The following is a 20,185-nucleotide window of genomic DNA, read 5'->3' as shown; positions in this document are numbered from 1 at the left end:
TTTGATAGGACTAATCACTAGACTGACATAAATTTGTCTGTTGGTTACAACTAATCCTCTTAACTGTGAGATTTTTTAAGTTATAGTACTTTTCATGTACAATGATCTCTCTCCATATACCAATAATCATATTTCCAATCATATATGCCCTTTAAAAAAAATCTTCATACAAAAAAATCCTTCCTAGGCCTATCCTATTATGTCTTTTCCTACATAAATCTACACAACAAACAAAATGAATTATACATTTTACACTTGACATTTCTTCTGGAGAAAAGCACCTCCCCTACACCCCCATCCCAACCATCACCAGTGTGAATTCTAAAATATACAAAGTCCTAGAAATAAACTCTAAATTTTCTTAAAGAAGTTTAAAACCTTTCTTGCTCTGAAAATTACTTTAGCTAGAAAAACTGGATAGCTACTTAAGTCTTCTCATGATGGATGTACAGTAACACACCACATAACATTTTGGTCAATGACAGACCACCACATGCATGACAGTGGTCCTGTAGGATTATAACACAGCTGAAAAATTCCTATCACTTCCTGACATCTTAATGATCCTGACCCTGTGTGAGCCTAGGATAATGAGTGAGTCTTAGTTTTTAACAAAGGTCGGGCGCGGTGGCTCACGCCTGTAATCCTAGCACTTTGGGAGGCCAAGGCAGGCGGATCATGAGGTCAGGAGATCGAGGCCATCCTGGCTAACATGGTGAAACCCGTCTCTACTAAAAATACAAAAAAAAAAAAAAACAAAACTAGCCGGGTGTGGTGGCAGGCGCCTGTAGTCCCAGCTACTTAGGAGGCTGAGGCGGGAGAATGGCGTGAACCCAGGAGGCGGAGCTTGCAGTGAGCAGAGATCGCGCCACTGCCCTGCAGCCTGGGTGACAGAGCGAGACTCTGTCTCAAAAAAAAAAAAAAGTTGTTTTTTTTTTTTTTAAAACAAAAATTTAAAAAATAGAAAAACACTTACAGAAGAAGGATATAAATATTTTTTACAGCTGTGTTTGTATCTTAACTCTTACTAAAAAAGGTTAAAAAGTTTTAAAACTTTAAAAGTTTATAAAGTTACAGTAAGCTAAGGTTAATTTATTATTGCAGAGAGAAAATTTTCCTTAATAAATTTAGTGTAGCCTAAGTGTACAGTAAGTCTACAGCAGTGTACTGTTCCAGGCCTTCACTTCATTCACCACGAACTCACCCACCCAGAGCAACTGCCAGTATGCAAGCTATGTTCATGGTAAGTGCCCTATCCAGGTATACCATTTTTTAATCTTTCATACCATATTTCTACTGTATTTGTCAATGTTTATATCTGTTCAGAGACATGAATGCTTGCAAGCGTTAAAAACTGCCTACAGCAATCAGTACAGTTACATGCTATACGGGTAGATGTAGAGCCTAGGAGCAATGGGTCATACACCATATAGCCTAGGTATATAGTCGTCTATCCCATCTAGGTTCCTGTAGGTATACTCTATGATGTTCCCACAACAGATCTGCCTAATGGTGCAGTTCTCAGAACATATCTCCATTGTTAAGCGATACATGACTATATGATGGGTTATGGAACAACCTTAATTCTGTTTTTGTCAAAAGTTTCAGACTAAAAAGCTTTTATCCTGTTAAGTGTTTACCATAATATTGGAGATGATGGTCATCATCATAAATGAGCTCCTACCATGTGCCTCGCAAGCACTTTCGCGAGATGATTAACAAATATTACTTCGAATCCTCACAAAATTTAAGGGTTGGTATAATCACAATTCTATGGATGAGAAACTTGATGCTCAGAGAGGTTAAGGGACTTTTCAATACAATACAAGCTAGTGAGTGACAGAACGAGGCACAGTCAGTTCTAATACAGCAGTTCTTTCCATATCACCATGCTCCTTGTTCTGAAAAAAGCAACATTAAAAAAACCTCTAGTACCCCATAATTTTAATTTTTAAAATTCAAATGAGAAAATTCATAAAAATGATTAATAGGTTGTATTACAATAATAAATTATGTTGTACATCCCTTAATCTTTATCACAATTCCGCAAGATAGGTCTTTTCATTCTATTTGTCTAGTGGGGAAAGTGAGGCTGAGAGGTTATATGACTTGTCAGGTCACGAATGGAATGGAAATTCGTAAGTGGATCTGGTCTTATTTTTCTGAATCTTAAGACATAATGCTTAGAAATTTTCGAAACTACCTAAAGTTAAATGAATATATGGTAGTTAATTCATTAAAAAACTCTCCAGGCAAAAAGTTATAAACGTAACCCTAATACTAGTTGGCATACTACATTGGAAAAATCGACTAATGAACAAGGTCAATAGCCCTATATTAACTAGCTACACATCAGAAACTTAAACTAAGAAGCACAAAATCAAAAAGTGCCATTAAATACATATGTATATTATTAGAATCTAGGCCTTAATTACAGTATAAAATCCTGTCAACTATCCCTTACGTCCCCAGGTCTCTCCCCACTTTTTTTGTTTTTATTATTTTTGAGACAGAGTCCCACTCTGTCACCCAGGCTGGAGTGCAGTGGCACAATCTTGGCTCACAGCAACCTCCACCTCCTAGGTTCAAGCGACTCTCCTGCCTCAGCCACCTGAGTAGCTGGGATTGCAGGAATGTACCACCATGCCTGGCTAATTTTTGTGTTTTGGGTAGAGATGGGGTTTCACTAGGTTGGCCAGGCTGGACTTGAACTCCTGGCCTCTAGTGATCCTCCCTCCTCAACCTCCCAAAGTGCTGAGATTACAGGTGTGAGCCACAGGGACAGCCCCTCCTATGTTTCTGACCAGGAATTTTTTTTTTTGAGATGGAGTTTCGTTCTTGTCGGCCAGGGTGGAGTGCAATGGTACAATCTCAGCTCACTGCAACCTTCGCCTCCTGGGTTCAAGCGATTCTCCTGCCTCAGCTTCCTGAGGGTGCCTGTAGCTGGGATTACAGGCACCCGCCACCATGCCTAGCTAATTTTTGTATTTTTAGTAAAGACAGTGTTTCACCACGTTGGCCAGGCTGGTCTCCAACATCTGACCTCAGGTGATCCACCTGCCTCAACCTCCCAAAGTGCTGGGATTACTAGGCATGAGCTACCGCATCTGGCCATTGATCATGATCTTCACTCTGCATTGTCTCCTAACCTGCAAATGCTTCTGGGTTCTCAGTAAACTTTTATTCTTCAGATGCCACTAAGAAGTCTTCCCTAGTTTATTCCCTATATCGGGGTCCCCAACCCCCGGACCCTATTAGGAATGGGCAGCACAGCAGGTGAGCAGTGGGCAAGTGAGCATTACCGTTTGGGCTCCTCCTGTTAGATCAGCAGCAGCATTAGATTCTTATAGAAGCACAAACCCTACTGTGAACTGTGCATGCAAGGGGTCTAGGTTATGCGCTCCTATGAGACTCTAATGCCTGATGACCTGAGGTGGAAAAGTTTCATCTGAAACCATCCCAACCACCTCTACCAATCCATCGAAAAACTGTCTTTCACAAAACCAGCCTGGTGCCAAAAAGGCTGGGGACGGCTGCCCTAAATTCATTTACTTTCTGCCAAACAAAGGGAGGAAGGAATCCAACTAAAGTTAATTTTGTAACAAATAGTATTTAGATAGAATGTTACAAGAAAGACTAAATGTAACAGAGACAAAATGAGAAGTGTAACTTTCAAACAAGAACTGAAAGAAATCATACTGCATTATAGAACTATAGACAAAACTGAAGAAAGCAAATCAGATCCACTGGTTATACATTTAAATAAAATGTTATTAAATAATATACAAATCCTTAATAAAATCTGCATAACTGTTCTATCACCAATTACAATTTTTTAAAATATTTCATAAATGTGTAGAAATTAAGCCTCTTAACCTTTCTAGGCCTTTTCTTTACCAACAAAATGAGAAAAATTGAGTAAACTTCTAAAATAATTTCCATTGTAAAGCCCTATGAAAATAATCATAATAAAACTACTGACAGTAATTAAAACTTGTCAGTAGATGCAAATGTTCAATTTTTTTTAAGAGTGTATATTTTAAAATTCACTAAGTTTCACACTTCAGATTTGTGTATTTAAATTACATCTCAGTAAAAATGTTAGAGAAAGATCAGAAAATACAAACCAAAACAAAATTCTTTTAAAAATTAGTATTTTGTTTAAAGTCTGGCAACCATGGCAAACTTTTATAGACTAATAGTAAGACTAAACAAATATAAAGTTTATATGAGGGAATTACTTTTTTAAGCTGAGTACAATGGCAAGAGCCTGCAGTCCCAGCTCCTCCAAAGGCTATGGTGGGAAGACTGCTTAAGCCCAGGAGTTCAAGACCAGCCTAGGTAACAGAGAGGGACTTTGTATCTAAGAATTTTTTAAATTAAAAAGCCCCAAAAAACAAGAAAAGTCCACCAAGACTAATTGTAGAGTATAAATCTGAGTCAAGGTTATCATAGCCAAAAATCATATATTTGAGAAACATTTATATATTTGAGAAACATTTCAAATTATAAAATATTATATAATCTCTTTGGAGAAATTTGACATGAACACGACTAAACAAGACTAAATAATCCTTTTAACTAATTTTGACCACAAATGACCTTAATTCAAAATACATAAGTTCAATTCTGTCAAATATTAGATTTGTTCCTGATCTTTTAATTTCCAGCTGTATATAATTTAATACATAATTATCGACATTCTCCTATATCTCAAGAAAGTAAAACGTTCTTTAAAGGAGAAGTAGAATCTATTATTTGATTTTTTGTTTGTTTTTTTGTTTTGAGACAGCCTATTGCCCAAGCTGGAGTGCAGTGACACCATCTCAGCTCACTGCAATCTCCACCTCCGGGGTTCAAGGGATTCTCCAACTGGGAAAGTCCTGAGTAGCTAGGACTACGAGCACATGCCACCACACCCAGCTAATAAATATATATTTTTTTCCCAGTAGAGACAGGGTTTCACCACATTGTCTAGGCTGGTCTCAAACTCCTGACCTCAAGTGATCCATCTGCCTTAGCCTCCCAAAGTGCTGGGATTACAGGCGTGAACCATGGCACCCAGCCTATTTTTGACTTTTGCATTTAAGATTTGTTTCAAACAATTTCTAATTAAGAATGCAATAATGGCCGGGCGCACTGGCTCATGCCTGTAAATCCCAGCCCTTTGGGAAGCCGAGGTGGGCGGATCACCTGAGGTCAGGAGTTTGAGACCAGCTTGGCCAACATGGCGAAACCCCGTCTCTGCTAAAAATACATAAAAATTAGCTGGGGGTGGTGGTGGGAGCCTGTGATCCCAGCTACTCATGAGGCTGAAGCAGGAGAATTGCTTGAACCTGGGAGGCAGAGGTTGCAGCGAGCCAAGATTACGCCATTGCAGTCCAGCCTGGGCAACAAGAGTGAAACGCCACCTAAAAAAAAAAAGGTGGCAGTAACGTCCTTAGGATAGTTCATTTTTCTTTTCCTTTTTTTTTTTTTTTTTTTTTTAGTTCATGACTGGAGAATTTTTTTCTTTTACAAAACAGATTTAGAGTATAAAATTCTGAAGAAATATTGTAGCAAATATTTTGAAAGAAAATAAAATCTGGGTTTGGGGATATTCCTTTCCATTTAAATTATAGCACCATTAAATTAATGCTCTATAGGAAATAAATCATATTCATTTTGTACTACTTTGAGCTCAGTTAAATCTTATTAAAACATCCCTTGATTTACCCAACAGATGTGCTCCTAAAAGGTTCCCTGCAAATCAAACTTGTGTAAATCTCATCTAAAACGCACTAGGGGGAGCTCCCTATTTGAAAGAATCCTAAAGCATGTGCTTTTTTCACATAAGTATTCTTGCAAAAGAATAACTTTCTGATTTATCTGCTAAATCATTTAAATTGTTTTCATTTAACACTTCTTTAAAAACACCATCCTATGCTTATTAAATGCCACTGAGACAACTTTGGCCAAGTTATATTACTTTTCTTTCACAGCTGCTTTTCTGGGATATAATACAAAGCTCAAGTCAAAATATACACTTCATGATACTAACAGATTTTTAAAGCAAGTAATAATCAGCTTTAAAGACTTTTATAATTTTAATTTCAAATTTAAAGCTGAAAAAAATAGAAAATGAGGTAAATATACTAATCTTTTGGGGGAAAAGGATGCTTTTGTCTAGTGAGCACATCCTAATTTTTAAAGTACATTTTAAATATATCATCCCATTTAAATCTCTCATCAATTCTATATTAAAGGTACAATGGCTTCATTATTGCCAACTTGGAATAAGAAGCAGCAGAGGCTCAAAATAGTAATGTGAATGCTCAATGTTACATAATAATTCAATGGCAAGGCCAAGATTGGGATTCCAATTTTCACATTTCCAGCCATTGCTCTTCTTTTACACAATAAAGATGGGGAAAAAACATTTAAGCAAGTTTGACAGGAGAGTGTCCTCTCCACCAACAATAATTATTGAGGTTCAAAAGTTCAGGGATTTGCAGAGACCATTCAACGAGGAAAGGGCAGCCTCTTCAACATATGGTGGAGGAGACCGGCTATCTACATGCAAAAGAATGAAGTTGGACCCTTACCTTATACCATATACAAAAATTAATTCAAAATAGATTAAAGACCTAAACAGAAGATCTAAAGCTATAAAACTCTTAAAACACAGGAGAAAAGCTTCAGTGACATTGGATTTAGCAATGATTTTGTGGAAGACACCAAAGGTACAGGCAATAAAAGTAAAAATACATAAATTGGACCATATAAAAATTAAAAACTTTGTGTATTGAAGAAACAACAGAGTGAAAAAGCAAACTACATAATGGGAGAAAATATTTGCAAATCATATATCTGATACGGGAATAATATCCAGAAAATATAAAGAAATCCTAAAACTCAACAACAAAAAACAATTTTAAAATGGGCAAAGGACTTGTCTTCAAAGACGGTGTACAAATGGCCAACAAGTGTATGTTGATGCTTAACATAAATAATTAGGGAAATGTAAATAAAAACCACAGTGAGATACAACCTCACACCCATTAGGATGGCTAATGTCAAAGAAAAAGAGAAAATTGTGTTAGTGAAGATATATAGAAAGTGTAACCCTTGTGCACTGTTGGTAGGAATGTAAAATGGTACAACTGCTATAAAAAACGGTATGGTACTTCCTCAAAAAATTTAAAATAGAATTACAATATGATCCAGTAATTTCATTTCAGGGTATATATCCAAAAGAACTAGAAGCAGGATCTCAAAAAAGTTATTTACACACACATGTTCATTGCAGTATTATTCACAACAGCCAAGAAGTGGAAGCAACCCAAGTGACTATCAAGGGATATGTGGACAAGCAAAACGTGGTACATACAATAGAGTATTATTCAGCCTTAAAAAGGATGAAAATCCTGACATGCTAAAACATAAATGAATGTTGAGAACATTATGATAAGTGAAATGAGCCTGTCTAAAAGGCAAATACTGTACGATTTCACTTAACTGTGATATCCAGAGTAGACAAATTCATAAAAACAGAAATTAGAATAGAGGTTTCCAGGGACTGGGAGTTACTCGACACAGAGTTTCAATTTTGCAAGATAAAAAAGTTCTGGATATTGGTTGCACAGCAATATGAATATACTTAACACTACTGAACTCCACACTTAAAAATGGTTAAGATGGTAAATTTTGTCAGGTGTTTCTTACCACAATTTAAAAAAAAATTTTAATTAAAGGAATTTAAAAATTTACAATACACCATTCATCATTGTGTTTCCAGTTTATATTCAACACAGCAGTATTTCAGGTATAGTAATTAACTGACTTTCATTTGAAAAGATGTCTATAGCTTAAAAAATATCAAACTCTTATTCATATATTTGTTGATAATCTAAGAGAAACCAAACACCTAAATGGAAATGGAGTTCTCACTACTTCACCTGCCAGCCTTCAAAGCCTGTATTTCACACCATCTATTAAATGGGTACTATTTAGGTAAAGGAAAAAAAAGTAGTATTAGAACTGTAACTGTATTATCTCCTAAGTTTACAAAGTAGACCTTTATGCTCAAAATAAAATTCTTTAAAATTCTTTTCCCCGAGAATCATTAAATTTGACATTGTCTGAAAGTGACCATTTTTCAATGAGGTAAACATTCACCACAGAAACTCCTGAAAAAATTAAGCACATATTTTATCTCCTTTTAAGGTATCTGTCAAGGATTGTCTTCACCAAGGGCATATAGTAGGAAAGGTGCCATTCTAACTCCTGGAACAATTTAATTAGTACTAGTATACTTCAGGTAGCAGGGGTGTGGAGTCAGGTCAGTAACAAAAATGGACTTGCAGGCCAGAGTAAGATTTATTGGCTAATCTTAACTAACCTAATTTACTGAAAAGAAGACAATGTTGAAATACTGGACTGCGCACTGTGGCTCACGCCTGTAATCCTAGCACTCTGGGAGGCCAAGGCAGGCGGATCACCTGAGTTCAGGAGTTCAAGACCAGCCTGACCAGAAACCCAGTCTCCACTAAAAATTCAAAATTAACCAGACATGGTGGCTCAAGCCTGTAATCTCAGCTGCTCAAGGAGGCTGAAGCACGAGAATGGCTTGAACCCGGGAGGAGGCGGCTGCGGTGAGCCGAGATCACGCCATTGTACTCCATTCTCGGCAACAAGAGAGAAACTCTGTCTCAAAAAATATACATATATATATTGATGGAAAACAGGATGACCTGTAACAATATGAAAATTAACTCATCTACGTATAAAACTTTAATCAGATCTCTCACATTTTATACATTTCCTAATTTCAGATATTAAGGCTGGTTCAGACTTTCAGCAGCTCTCAAAGGATCAGCGTTATTTGAAACTCTGTTGAACACATGTGAAAAAATTATTTATCAAATTTATCTGCAATTATATGCAATTTAATAAAGTACTGCTATAAAGGAAAAGACTGACTAAAGGCTACACATTGTTCCATTACTGTAGAAATATCAGTAAATGGTACTGATTATCAAAATTAAATATTTATAAGAACATCTATAGGCATGGAATTTTTTAGTAGGATATCCAAAGTGCTTGAGGAAAACATTCACTAAGAACCATTCTTTTTTCTCAGCTACTTTAACCTTACTAATGCCCTGCAAATTCTGACAGCATCCTAGCTAATAATTCAAAGATGTTTTATCTGTAGGTATGTTAACTAAGTAAACAAATGCAATATAGGTTTAATAGTCTTGTAATTAGTTATGAAAAATCATATATGTGTATATATGTGGCAGAATGGTGGATATCTATATAAATATACAAATATATATATATTAACCCATAGACATTTAAGAAAGTAACTCAGAACATTAAAGTTTTTAGATATTCTATAAAATATATATGTTCTATCTTCCACCTAATCTTTTCTCATTTCCTTCAACTACTAACATTACATACAAGTAGTACTGTGAACGCCACAGATCCTAGTATAGAGCAGGAAACGGGAAATACTTATGTAAAAACATTGAAGTTACAAAATAAAAGTATTCCACAGAAAACAGGCAGATACAAAGTACTTTTACAAAGAAGAAAACACATGAACAATATTTAGTATTAAATATTTGAGACATCCAAAATTCCTAATCATTTATCCTTTTTGTGAACAGAAAACGTGAAATGTTTAAATCAGGTAAGTTTTATGATGAAAAAAATCTTCTGGAAGAATGTTTTCTTCCAATTAAATACTCTTTACTCAAATTATCATTTTCGTTTGAAAACAGTGGCTTCTTTTAAGGCTAGTGTCATTTTTAATGTGCCAATTCAAGACATAAGCAATAAAATTATGCCTTGCAATCTTTGCTGATTCATCAAAATAAGTGAGAAGCATCATCTCTCCCTGTTGTTGAATAAATCCTAACATGCAAAAACATCCCAATCTCCAGGTTTTTCTCTTGGTCAAAGTGGTAACAGCACAGGACCACCTTTCCCTCAAAGTTTTTATAAGCCTTACAGACAAGAACTAAAGTGTTCTCTGGGGGCAGACATCAACTGGGAAAAGGAAAATACAGGTTTAAATTACAAATGTCCTCAGCCTCTCCATGACAAGCAGTTTTTCGAAGGAAGCAATCTAAGAAGTATTTGTACTAGGTAGTAGGAGGTGAATGTGTCCAAATGCCTTGACCACTTATGAAATGTGATGCAGAAAAAGAGGAAACTAATAGTTCTGCCATAACACTAACAACATGACAACCAAATCAAGGTAACCAAATAATGGCAAGTTTTAAATATCTCTTTGAACTCAAAGGGGTAAGGATGAAAACTTTAAGCAATAAGACTGTGTTGCGCTACATATCACAAAGAAATATAAAAGAGAAAGAAATCTACTACTATTTTACAGAAACAAACCAAAAAGTTCATTGCAAATATACCTAAATTACTAAAAGTTGCAAAAATAAAAGCAGCAGAGATGGGAAAAACATAAAAGTATTAATGTAGTAAGAAAGTACATATTTACCTAATTAAACGATGGAAGTTCAATTTGGTAAGCTCACTCTGAATTTCAATGTATACTTTAAATGTTCTAGGACTAAATTCAGCTATTTCCAAAGATACTTAAGCACTGAAGTTATCCCTAAGGAGCTTAAAATTTCCTAAAACAGAAACAAGTTCATTTCCTTCAATAGGAAGCAAATAAACGTTGTAGTCACAGAAAGAATTTCCCTGAAATGTATGAAACTCACAAAACTAGGGACTGTGGGACTTGGGAAAAGAACACAACATATACCCAATATATAATTACAGGAATAGTGCTTTTCACTACAACGTAAGAATTGAGCTCCTTGGAAATAATATTCCTTTGTTACATGTAACATTATATGTTGTTCAGTATCTCTTATTTCCAGGGCAAAGATATCATAAAATGTTACAATAGACCACCTTGCATTCTTCCTTAGTGAATTGTTGTTGATTTAAAGCTCCTCTCACCCTCAAATAGATGAAAGTAAGTGAAATAAAAGGACCTGTGGGGGTTAAGAAATGAAGGGTTCTTTCATATTTTCCAGCAGTCTTTTTTGCAAAGGGTTTGGAGTTTAAATTAAAACTCTAGGCCTGAAATTTAATTCAGAATTCTTCCTGCAATAGTTAACTGTGTATGCTTCAAAAGGAGAAAACTTAATGTTCTCAGCCAGTGACTGTATTCCAGTGAAAATCTTACCTTTCAGAATAGTTATACAGCATGATCACATTAAACCCTGATGCAACAAACAGATTAATTTCCTCTAACATCTTTACTAATATAGAAATGAAGACCACTAACTAGTGTCTGTAAGTCACTACAATAGTTGCACACACAACTTGAGTGTGGTGAGATAGGACGCTTTCCCTTTTAGGTCTTTAGTGAACTTTCCAGGGATTAAAATCAATGTATGTCAAATGTTTAGCAAAAGATTCAGATTCTAATCCTGAATACAAATGTATTTTAAAAGGAGAAAAAATGAGGGACATAAAATATATATAGTAGGCTAAGAGTTTTGCCTTTGAACAATGTGCATATTCTATTTTAATCTGGAATGTTTTATACGTGCATTTCATGTTATGTAGTTTTTGGATTGGACTGTTTTTCCACAAAATGAAAAATCAACTATTTTGCCACCTTATTATTCAACCTACCTGCCCATAGTTGTCTATGCCAGTTACTAATCTATTTAAATTTAATAAATCAAAAGCTGTCCTTAGGGATTGGCCAAGAGTCGTAAGTCCTTCAGCCTGAAGGTTTTTCAGTTCATTCATAAACGTTGCATGGTTTTCTTTCCATCCAGCCTGAAAAGAAAAATGTAAGATTTTTTTTTTTTTTTCATTTTTTAAAGCCATGTACACACAGCCGTTATAATCTGACAGTCACCAAGTAGCAGCTTCACTTTTGGTTGGTTTGGCTTGGTTAACGTGTTAATACTGTACCACTGCTGAGGAAACTCTCCTCCAAAGGTGGCCCAGGAATAAACCTGCTTCCTCTCTAGGTTTTGGTAGTTAACAACCTTAATACTTTATAACTTCACTGACAAATTTACTACCTAATCTAATACCCAAAATGTGGATATGTGAACGTACTAGTGGAAGCAGACGGGAGCCAGACTTAGGAAGTTAACCTGCAGCTGTCCCACCGGCCCTCTTAGGACGAATTTGACAAGACCAATCCTGGCAGCCCCGTATTTGGCTCCCGTGCCGGCCGGACCGATTCCCCTTTAATGCAAACCGGGGCTGTGCGCGGCCGGGCCCGGCTGTCACTCCGGCTAACTTGAATAAATATCCCCCACAGTTCATTGCTGCCGCTCACGCCGCGGAGGGGAAATGTCGGCCATGTTGATCGCAGCGCCGCCGCCGCCGCCGCAGCCGCCGGGCCGGGCCGGGCCGGGCCGGGAGGGGACGGCGGTGGCCCCGCGACTCCGCGCCGCGCTAGGACGCTGCCGAGCGGGGGAGGGGGTGGGAGCCCGCAGGGAAGAGACCTCAGCGGCTGGGAGCGCAGCGGGTGGGGGAGGGGAGCATAATGAAGGGTGAATGGGGGGGCGGGGAGGGCGAGCGAGGAAGGAACAGGGAAGGGAAGAGAGGAAAGGGGGAGGGCGAGGGCTGTTACCTTGATAGCATAGGGCGGCTCTTCGAAAGTGACCAGCATATACCTGTCTCCTCTGCTGGCAGGGTCCCGGGCACGGAGCTGCGGGACGGGAAGAGGAACAGGGCGGGCGAGAGGGAAGCACAGAGGCGAGGTTACGAGGCGGAGAAGGGGCGCCCAGCTGCCCCGCCGCCCCCACAGTACCGCACACGCAGCGGCCACCCCTCCACGCCGCCCCCAACACACAGATCGCTCCCCACACACCGCCCGGGGCCGGAACCCGGGCCCCGGCCGAGCCCGGCTCGCAGCGCCCGCCCGCCCGCCCGCGCGGTGGGGGAGGGGGTCCCCGAGCCCGGCAGCTCCCGCAGTCAGGTCCCCGACACCCCCGCCCTGGCTGCCCTCCCCCACCCTGCCGCCCGCGGGCCGCCGGGCCGGGGTCGCCGCCCGGACTCGGTCAGTCGGTACCTTCATGAAGGTCTCTACCGCGCCTTTGGCCGTGTCCAGGTAGGTGGTGCCCAGATGGCTGCGCTGGTTCATAGAGGCAGACGTGTCTATCAGGAACAGTAAGATGGGCATAGTGCTGGCCAGGGACACCGGGGCCCGAGGTGGTGGAGAAAGAGGAGATGGTAGAGGTGGAGGCGCCGGTGGCGGCGACCGCCGCTACGCGGGGCGGGGGTGCGCGGCCCCCGGGAGGAAAACACCGTCTGGGTCTTTCCTCCGGCTGCGGGGAGTTTCTCCCCCGATAGTTGAGAGGAAACTCCCCAGACCCAGTCCTCCCCGTCGTACCCCCGCCTCCGCCTCCTCCTGCCTGCCTGCCCGCTGGGGCGGGCGCCCAGCCGTCTGTCTGTCGGTCCGTCCCCCCCGCCTCGGGGGTCCCGTCCCCGCTCCCGGCCCCTGTGTGTGTCCCAGCGGGAGACGGGCCTGGCTCCCCACCCCACCCCCGGTACAGGGAGTGGGGACCTGGGAGCTGGCGAAGAGGGGAGTGGGCTAAGGGGAGATTGGCCCTGGGGCTGTTGGGAGAAGTTTCAGGGACTCCCTCCGCACCCCGGCAGTGTCACCACTTTCTCAGCCCCTCTCGCTACTGAAGCGCTTTTCTCTCTCACACTCCGATTTTAACTCGGGCAGGGGCTGCGGAGGCTCCGCCCCTGACACGTCCCCGAGCCACGTGATACATCGCCTCGCCGTTCTATTGGCTAGTCCCTGCCCTCTCATTAGCATATTTAAACAGCTCAGGGGCGGGGGAAGCTTGCAGGCCGGCTCCGGGGACAGTTATTGAGCACGCGCGGAGGCGGGGCGTCGGGTGCGCGCGAGCGGGCGGGCGGGCCGACCCGGAGGCGGGCTTCGGGAAGGGGCGGGGCCGAACCGCGGAAGATCCGCGAGGTGGGGGCGGGGGACGCGTCCGCGCGCGCGCCGGCCGCGGCGGTGAGCCTGCGCGTCAGGGCCGCCGGCCTTTCTGGCTGTTGGAGGTGATTGGGGTCGAGAGAAGGAAAAAAGGGACTGGCGTCAGCGCCCCCTCTGAGGTGGCTGTATTGTGGACGAGTAAGAAGGGCTGAGTAAAGTGGACAAACACCTGGTTAGGAGAAGAGGACAGGTCCGCAGCCGCTCTTCCGAGGAGGACTCGGGGCCTCGCGGGCGCTGGAGGAGGTTCCTGGGCCTCGTAGGGCCGCCCCGGCGCGGGCGGGCGCGGGCGGGCGCGGGGGAGGGGAAGTGAGAGGTTGTTTATGACCGGGGACTAATCTCCTCCGCGAGTCACAGCGCTCCCTCTGGGGAGTGCGGTTGAGGGGCTGTCCTCGCCCAGAGCCTCGCTCGTCCTCCGGTGAGCGACGAGAGGTGGAAGTTGGACGCGCAGCGGGCCATGAACTCTGTCGTTGGAGGACCCGCCAAAAAAGGAAGCAAACCTTCTTTTTCTTTATCCAGCCCCAAATAGGGCCTAGGGGACGATTCACATATCGATAAATGGTTTGTTGCCCGTTTTATTCTCTGGGAAATACAACTGATCCTACCAGAGAAATACCTGTCTCATGCCGTGTTTACCTAGAGCCATAGAATACCTGTTTCAGAGCTAAAGGGGACCTGAGCCCATCATAATACATTACCTCGTGTGAAAGCGGAAAAACTGACTTCAGCTTGTCCAGATGGCGCAGAGCATGGGTTTGCCGTAACCCCGCCTGTGTCTTTCCTTCAGTCTCGTCCCAAATGCCGTGGGAGGGAAGGCATTCTCTGTCAAGCTGCTGTCACCTTACCTGAAGTAAGGAGTCCACGCCTGCATGTCCGAGGAAAACAGTTTTCTCAAACACATTAGTTGAAAAACTGAAGAAACTGCCTTAAATACAAGCTGAGTTAGAGACAGCACTTGTAAGACTAGGTAGGTATTTATAGGGCCTCTCCCACTAGCCCTGTTTTTCCAGAGTTTGTTCTTTATCCGGAAATTCTTAGTTTGTCTACTGATCGTTTAAAGAAAGGGTTCTATTAACATTGACACAGAAGAGACACTTTGTGGCACTTTTAAAAAATCTGAGTTTCGTGACTTGGAGTTTTAACTTTAAGATAACTTCTGAAACTTACTGTTAATTTATAGCAGAGCTATTTGAGTAATATACTCTTCTATAAGAGTATGGACAATAGAAGAAGTGTGATATTTTAAAGACATTTGGACTACAAAATAAGAGCATGGAATATAGGTTTTACAGCCAATACTTCCTGAGGACGTACTGTGTATTAGGTGTGGTGTATATAAAAAATAAATAAAATGTGGTCCCTGTATTCAAAGAGCTTGTGTTTTCTAGGAAAATACTAGATATTACTAGCTACTCCAACGCAGAAAGTTGTTAGACACCAAATCAGAAAAAATAAAAATGTATTAACTTGGGGTGATGCAGGAACATTTTCCAAGGTCGGTATGTTTCCGCTTTGCCTTAAAGTAGTGTTTCTTAAACATCATAGATCTGAAGATAAGAATCAGAGTTCTATGGCAAAATACAAGTTATTTTACCAATTATAAAGATAAAATTTTTCTTTCAACGTGATCATTTGTATAATTTTATACAATTGGTCTTTAGTTCTTTATATTTGTGCTTTTCAAACTGGTCTGTGGTCCCCAGCCTACTGAAAACATTCTCCAGGATCATAAGAATTTATTTTAGGAGTCTGTACATTATTCAGGTTTAAGAAACACTGTCTTAAAGGACTGGTAGGATTTGGATACGGGTAAAGGAAGGGGAAGCTGCTAGTGAAAAGATCTTCCTGACATTGAAAATGTGAAGAAAGGAAGTTAGGACAGCATTACCGAGGGCTTCCTGAGGAACAGTGAAGTTACAGCTAGGTTGGAGCATCACGGACATGTAGAATATTACAAGATCTAGAAACACAGGTGAGATCTAGACAGTAGAGGGCCTTTATTCCAATCTAAGGAAGTTTTTTTTCTTATGAATTGGAGATTTATTTTTCAGTTGGGTTGCTAAGTACAAAGCGATGTTTGAAAGGAATCAAACTAGACTACTGAAGATTAACATGCATTCACAATTACCTTACCTATTATGACAGTTATTCGAAATCATTTTTCAGTGGAGTCATTGTCGCAGGATCCTTGGAGTGTCACTTTTCCAGCTGGAAAAATGTCACCTTTGCCCGAGTTTTGGTCAGGCCTGCTGGGCTCATTCTGCCCCCAGGCCCAGCAGGCTGCGCTCTGCTCATACTCCCGGCCTGGATCCCACACCTGCCAAGTGCAAGCCAGGTGCGAAGCAGAGAGGGGTGTGTGAGCAAGCAAGCACGGGGTCCAGCCACTGCGCACAGCTAGGCATGCCAGCTGCAGCAGGGCAGGCAGCTCCAGGGGCTGGCTCCCTGCAAGGTTGTGGCTGGACCAGGTATACTGCAAGCAGCTTCCACAGCTGGCGCCAGGGAATGCAGTGGCACCTGGAAGCTTGGAGATGCCAGGAGCCGCAGAACCCCAAAGAGGGTGTCACAGGGAGCTCCTAGGTCTGGGCTCCCCCAAGGACCACAGCTCTTCTCTCCTCTCTTCCGTCCTCTCTTTTCTCTCCTTCTTATGTTGCCCGCAACGTGGCAAGCAAGGGGCATATTTCAGCCCTGTTTGTGTTACACCTCTTTCAGCCATGCCATTTCGCAGGTCCCGAGTTCTTGTCCCACATCCAGGAAGAATGAGGTATGCGGACAAGTGGAGGGTGAGCAAGGCAAAGAGGTGCTTTGTTGAGCAGCAGAACAGCTCAGAGGAGACCTGAGGGTAATGGGTAGCTTCCTTCTGCAGGCAGGTCATCCCAGTAAGTGTCCAGCTCTCAGCAGAGAGGAGACCCACAGTGGGTAGTTCCTCTCAGCAGGCAGGTCGTCCTGCCATCTGCTCAGCTCTCCACAGAGAGGAAACCCACAGTGGGTAGCTCCTGTCTGCAAGCAGGTCATCCCATTGTCTGTCCAAGTCTGGCTCAGTCCAGGGTTTTTATGGGCTTCTGAGAGGAAGAAGTGTGTGCTGATTGGTCCATGGGTAACCATGGAGAAAGCACCATAAGTTCTCACTGCTTTGCATGAAACTGGCAACCTGGCCCCTGGCCTTACTGGGGATCTGCCCCTTTCCGCCCAGGAGCCTGTTTGGCTCCTGCTGCCGTTAACCTGCCATCCACGGTGCCCATGGCGCCCAGGTTGTTCATGCTGAGTGGTACCTACAGGCCTGCACTGAGCTGCCCTTATTCCCCCCTCGGCCTGCCTCCCTCCTGTGCTCATCAGTGCCCAAAGTCCAGAGGGGACCGAGGCAGCAGGGGGCTTGCGTGTCAATGCTGCCCCAAGCACGTACACACCTGGACAGGTCGCGACAGCAGCCAGGCTCGGTCACAACTTTGTTCTGAAATCAGAGTGGGTGGTGGGAGCAGGGAGAGGCCAGGCAGTGGGAGCAGGCACTTCCAAGCTGGCGGGAGCAGGGAGCTTCCTGGTCCCTGAGAGTGCGGAGATGAATGGATCCACTGCCATGACTGGGTGGCTACAGCTGCACCCAGGAGGGCAGGACTCCCACTCTTCCAACTTGGAAGGGGGCAGGGCTTCTGCCTGTTCCCAGCTCTTGCTGGCTCCATGGAGCACCACGGCCCTAGCCATGCCTCCTGGATTGTAGCCAGCGTCAGGGCAGCAGCCACTTCAGACGGGCCACTGCCATCATCACCATCATGGCACTTTCTTCCCTGACTCGATGGTGTTAGCAGGTTTTCATACTAGGGTCATAAGTGAAAGTATGTAGTAGAGATAGGGTTAGACGCAAAGGTAAGGAAAGCCAAGTTCAGTGAGCCAGCCACAACCAGAACCTATGCTTATGATGATGACTTCTGAGATCAAAGATTACATGTCTAGTTCAGAAGTCCAGACGTAGTGGAAGGTGAGGCGCTGAGGCAGAATAGGGAAGAAATGAGGCCATACCTAGGCAGCAGTCAAAAACCAGGAAGCATTGACAAGCCGTCCCTAGACAAAGTTGTGAAATAAGCCAAGTTTATTATTAGTGACTCTGGTTGACTGTTTAGCTGTTGGTGTATGGTGGCTTAAAGCAGTGGTTATTAGCCAAGAAATGCACATCAGCATCACCCATAAGGCTTAAAAAAATAATGTACCAAGTGCCCATCCCCAGAGGAAAGGAATTCAGTAGATTTGAGATACGCTTTGGTCATTTCTTTTTTTTTTTCTTTAAAGTTCTTCAGGTGAATCTTATACATAATTCTGATTAGGAACCACATGCTTAATGTATAAGAATAATGTATGTATCTGGCATCTAGTAGTACTCAGTAAATAACTTTAAAAATTCACAAAACCTTAGAGTTAACTGCACTTTTAAATAGAATTCCTAAAATAAATCTGCACAGTAGAGGGAAAAAAAAATACCCTGGGTGATCACCAATATATTTAACAATGGAATTGTATCATGTGCATATTTATGAATTCAACTATGTTTGGTGAAAAAGAAAAAACCAAGTACTGCTGGAGATTCCCACTCTTCCCTCAGTGAGCTTAGGTCCTGGAGTGAGCAAAAGATGAAAAACATGAATCTCTTCTTCAGTCAACTTCTATCTGTGATTCTAGAAAGATGCTGGTTATATTCAGCCTTATTTTTCTAAAATATGGCCTCCAAATGCAAGACAAGTATTTCACCAGACTCACCTGAAGAAACAGTGAGCTCTTGCAGTGGTAGAGAGAAAACTAGTTAGAGTAGTCTGTGCTATGCCTTGTAATGTTGCAGTCTAAAGAATTAGGAAAGATTTTTCTGAGAGGGCAATGGTCCGAATAGGTGTATTGGAGAAAACTTCCTCTTTGCTGCTGTTTTTAAAGGAATGTTTTCTTAATGCTCTTGCTTCAATTTAAAAGGGAAAAATAAATTATATGAAAACCTTTGAAAGAATGGTGACCCTGGCTTAAATAATAACCTAAATTGTTGAAACGAAGCTATTCTAACAGAATTAAAACTGATGAATTAGATTCATTTGTAAGAGCCAACCAGAGCCCTTTTAAATTATTTTAAACCAATTAAGCAGGGTAACACAGTTTAAAAATAATTATGTGCCAATGACTTGGTTTATGGTATCCAGATGTGCCATCTGAGCAGAATAATCAGATGAACTTAGTGTTCCTCATATGTAACCTAACAGAGTTTCTTTTGGCTGTCTTACCATTTCCTCAGTGTTCTGCTATACTACTCTCTTTGAGATCACATTAGTCAATGATATGGAGAGGTTGAGAACATCAAATAACATATAAAAGTTTTAAGCATAAAAAAATTAGATGTGAAACTATCCAGCCAATGTAATCAGTTAATACATATCTAAGAAAATTTAATTTTGGTCATACTAATGTTATATCAGCCCTCGAAAGAAAATGCTAGTAGAGATGACTATTAAGAAGAAATTAGATCTTTCCAATGAGTGGTGTTTTACAGTAATAGTTGAAGTCTCAGACAATTCAAGATCAGCCCTGAAAATGGATATATCCAGATTGACAATTAGAATCAAAGTGGAACAGCAGAAGAACATAAACATTGCAGTCATTCTTTCAACCAGTATTAATTCCACACCTAATATGTGACAGCCACAGTGGTAGGTCCTCAGAGAATTTATAATCTAGTGGAAAGACAAGACAGATAAACAGAATGAGAATACAATATTATGTCAGCAGACCCCAGGCATAAAATAAGATGACTTATAAGGTTCGTTTGACAGTTCGAGGTAACATACCATATTTTATCAATTTTAAGATCATGAGTTGTAACAAACACCATTATTTTTGGACGATGGAGGGGGCCAGAGGGAAATGCTGCTACTTAAACTATGACACAGTGGTTTTTTATCACATAGAATTTTTCCACATTGTATTGAATTCTGCTAAGAGCATTAGGGATGCAACATTTTTAAAAATAATATTCCACTATTATCTTTGGTATTTTTTTGCAAACTGTTGGGGTCCAACAGTTTTTGTTGCAAACTGTTGGAGTTTTAATGCTGGTGCTTTCTTATTCCAACTCAAAGGTATCAATGAAGGGTTTTCAGATCACAACCAGGGTTTTCAGATCACAACCAGGATTTAAATCCTTTCTCTGTCTTTTTTTTTTTTTTTTTT

General features: G+C 41.6%; 1 protein-coding gene across 11 annotated transcripts in view; it reads right to left on the bottom strand.

Annotated features, from left to right (window-relative positions):
- The window catches only part of LOC105490746 (integrator complex subunit 6), a 119,935-nt gene extending 106,251 nt beyond the window's left edge, over positions 1–13,684 (bottom strand). For 8 of the 11 annotated variants that reach the window (XR_011615030.1, XR_011615027.1, XR_011615026.1 and 5 more), the window contains exons 1-3: positions 13,061–13,684; positions 12,620–12,697; positions 11,659–11,808 (exon numbers count right to left, since the gene is read on the bottom strand). Coding sequence is in view for 2 of the 11 variants with exons in the window: in XM_011756639.2 (XP_011754941.1) it covers positions 11,659–11,808; positions 12,620–12,697; positions 13,061–13,171 (339 nt within the window). In the remaining 9 variants the exon portion in view is untranslated. Of the gene's footprint in view, positions 1–11,658; positions 11,809–12,096; positions 12,262–12,619; positions 12,698–13,060 lie in introns of those variants that run through there. The other 3 variants (XR_011615031.1, XM_011756642.3, XR_011615032.1) reach the window with 3 other exon arrangements.
- Positions 13,685–20,185: the final 6,501 nt, after the last annotated feature.

This window comes from Macaca nemestrina, chromosome 16 (genome assembly GCF_043159975.1).
Source record: "Macaca nemestrina isolate mMacNem1 chromosome 16, mMacNem.hap1, whole genome shotgun sequence".
Taxonomy (NCBI): Eukaryota; Metazoa; Chordata; class Mammalia; order Primates; family Cercopithecidae; genus Macaca; species Macaca nemestrina.
Note: the sequence above shows the minus strand (reverse complement) of the source record. Positions and strands in the feature narration are given on the sequence as shown.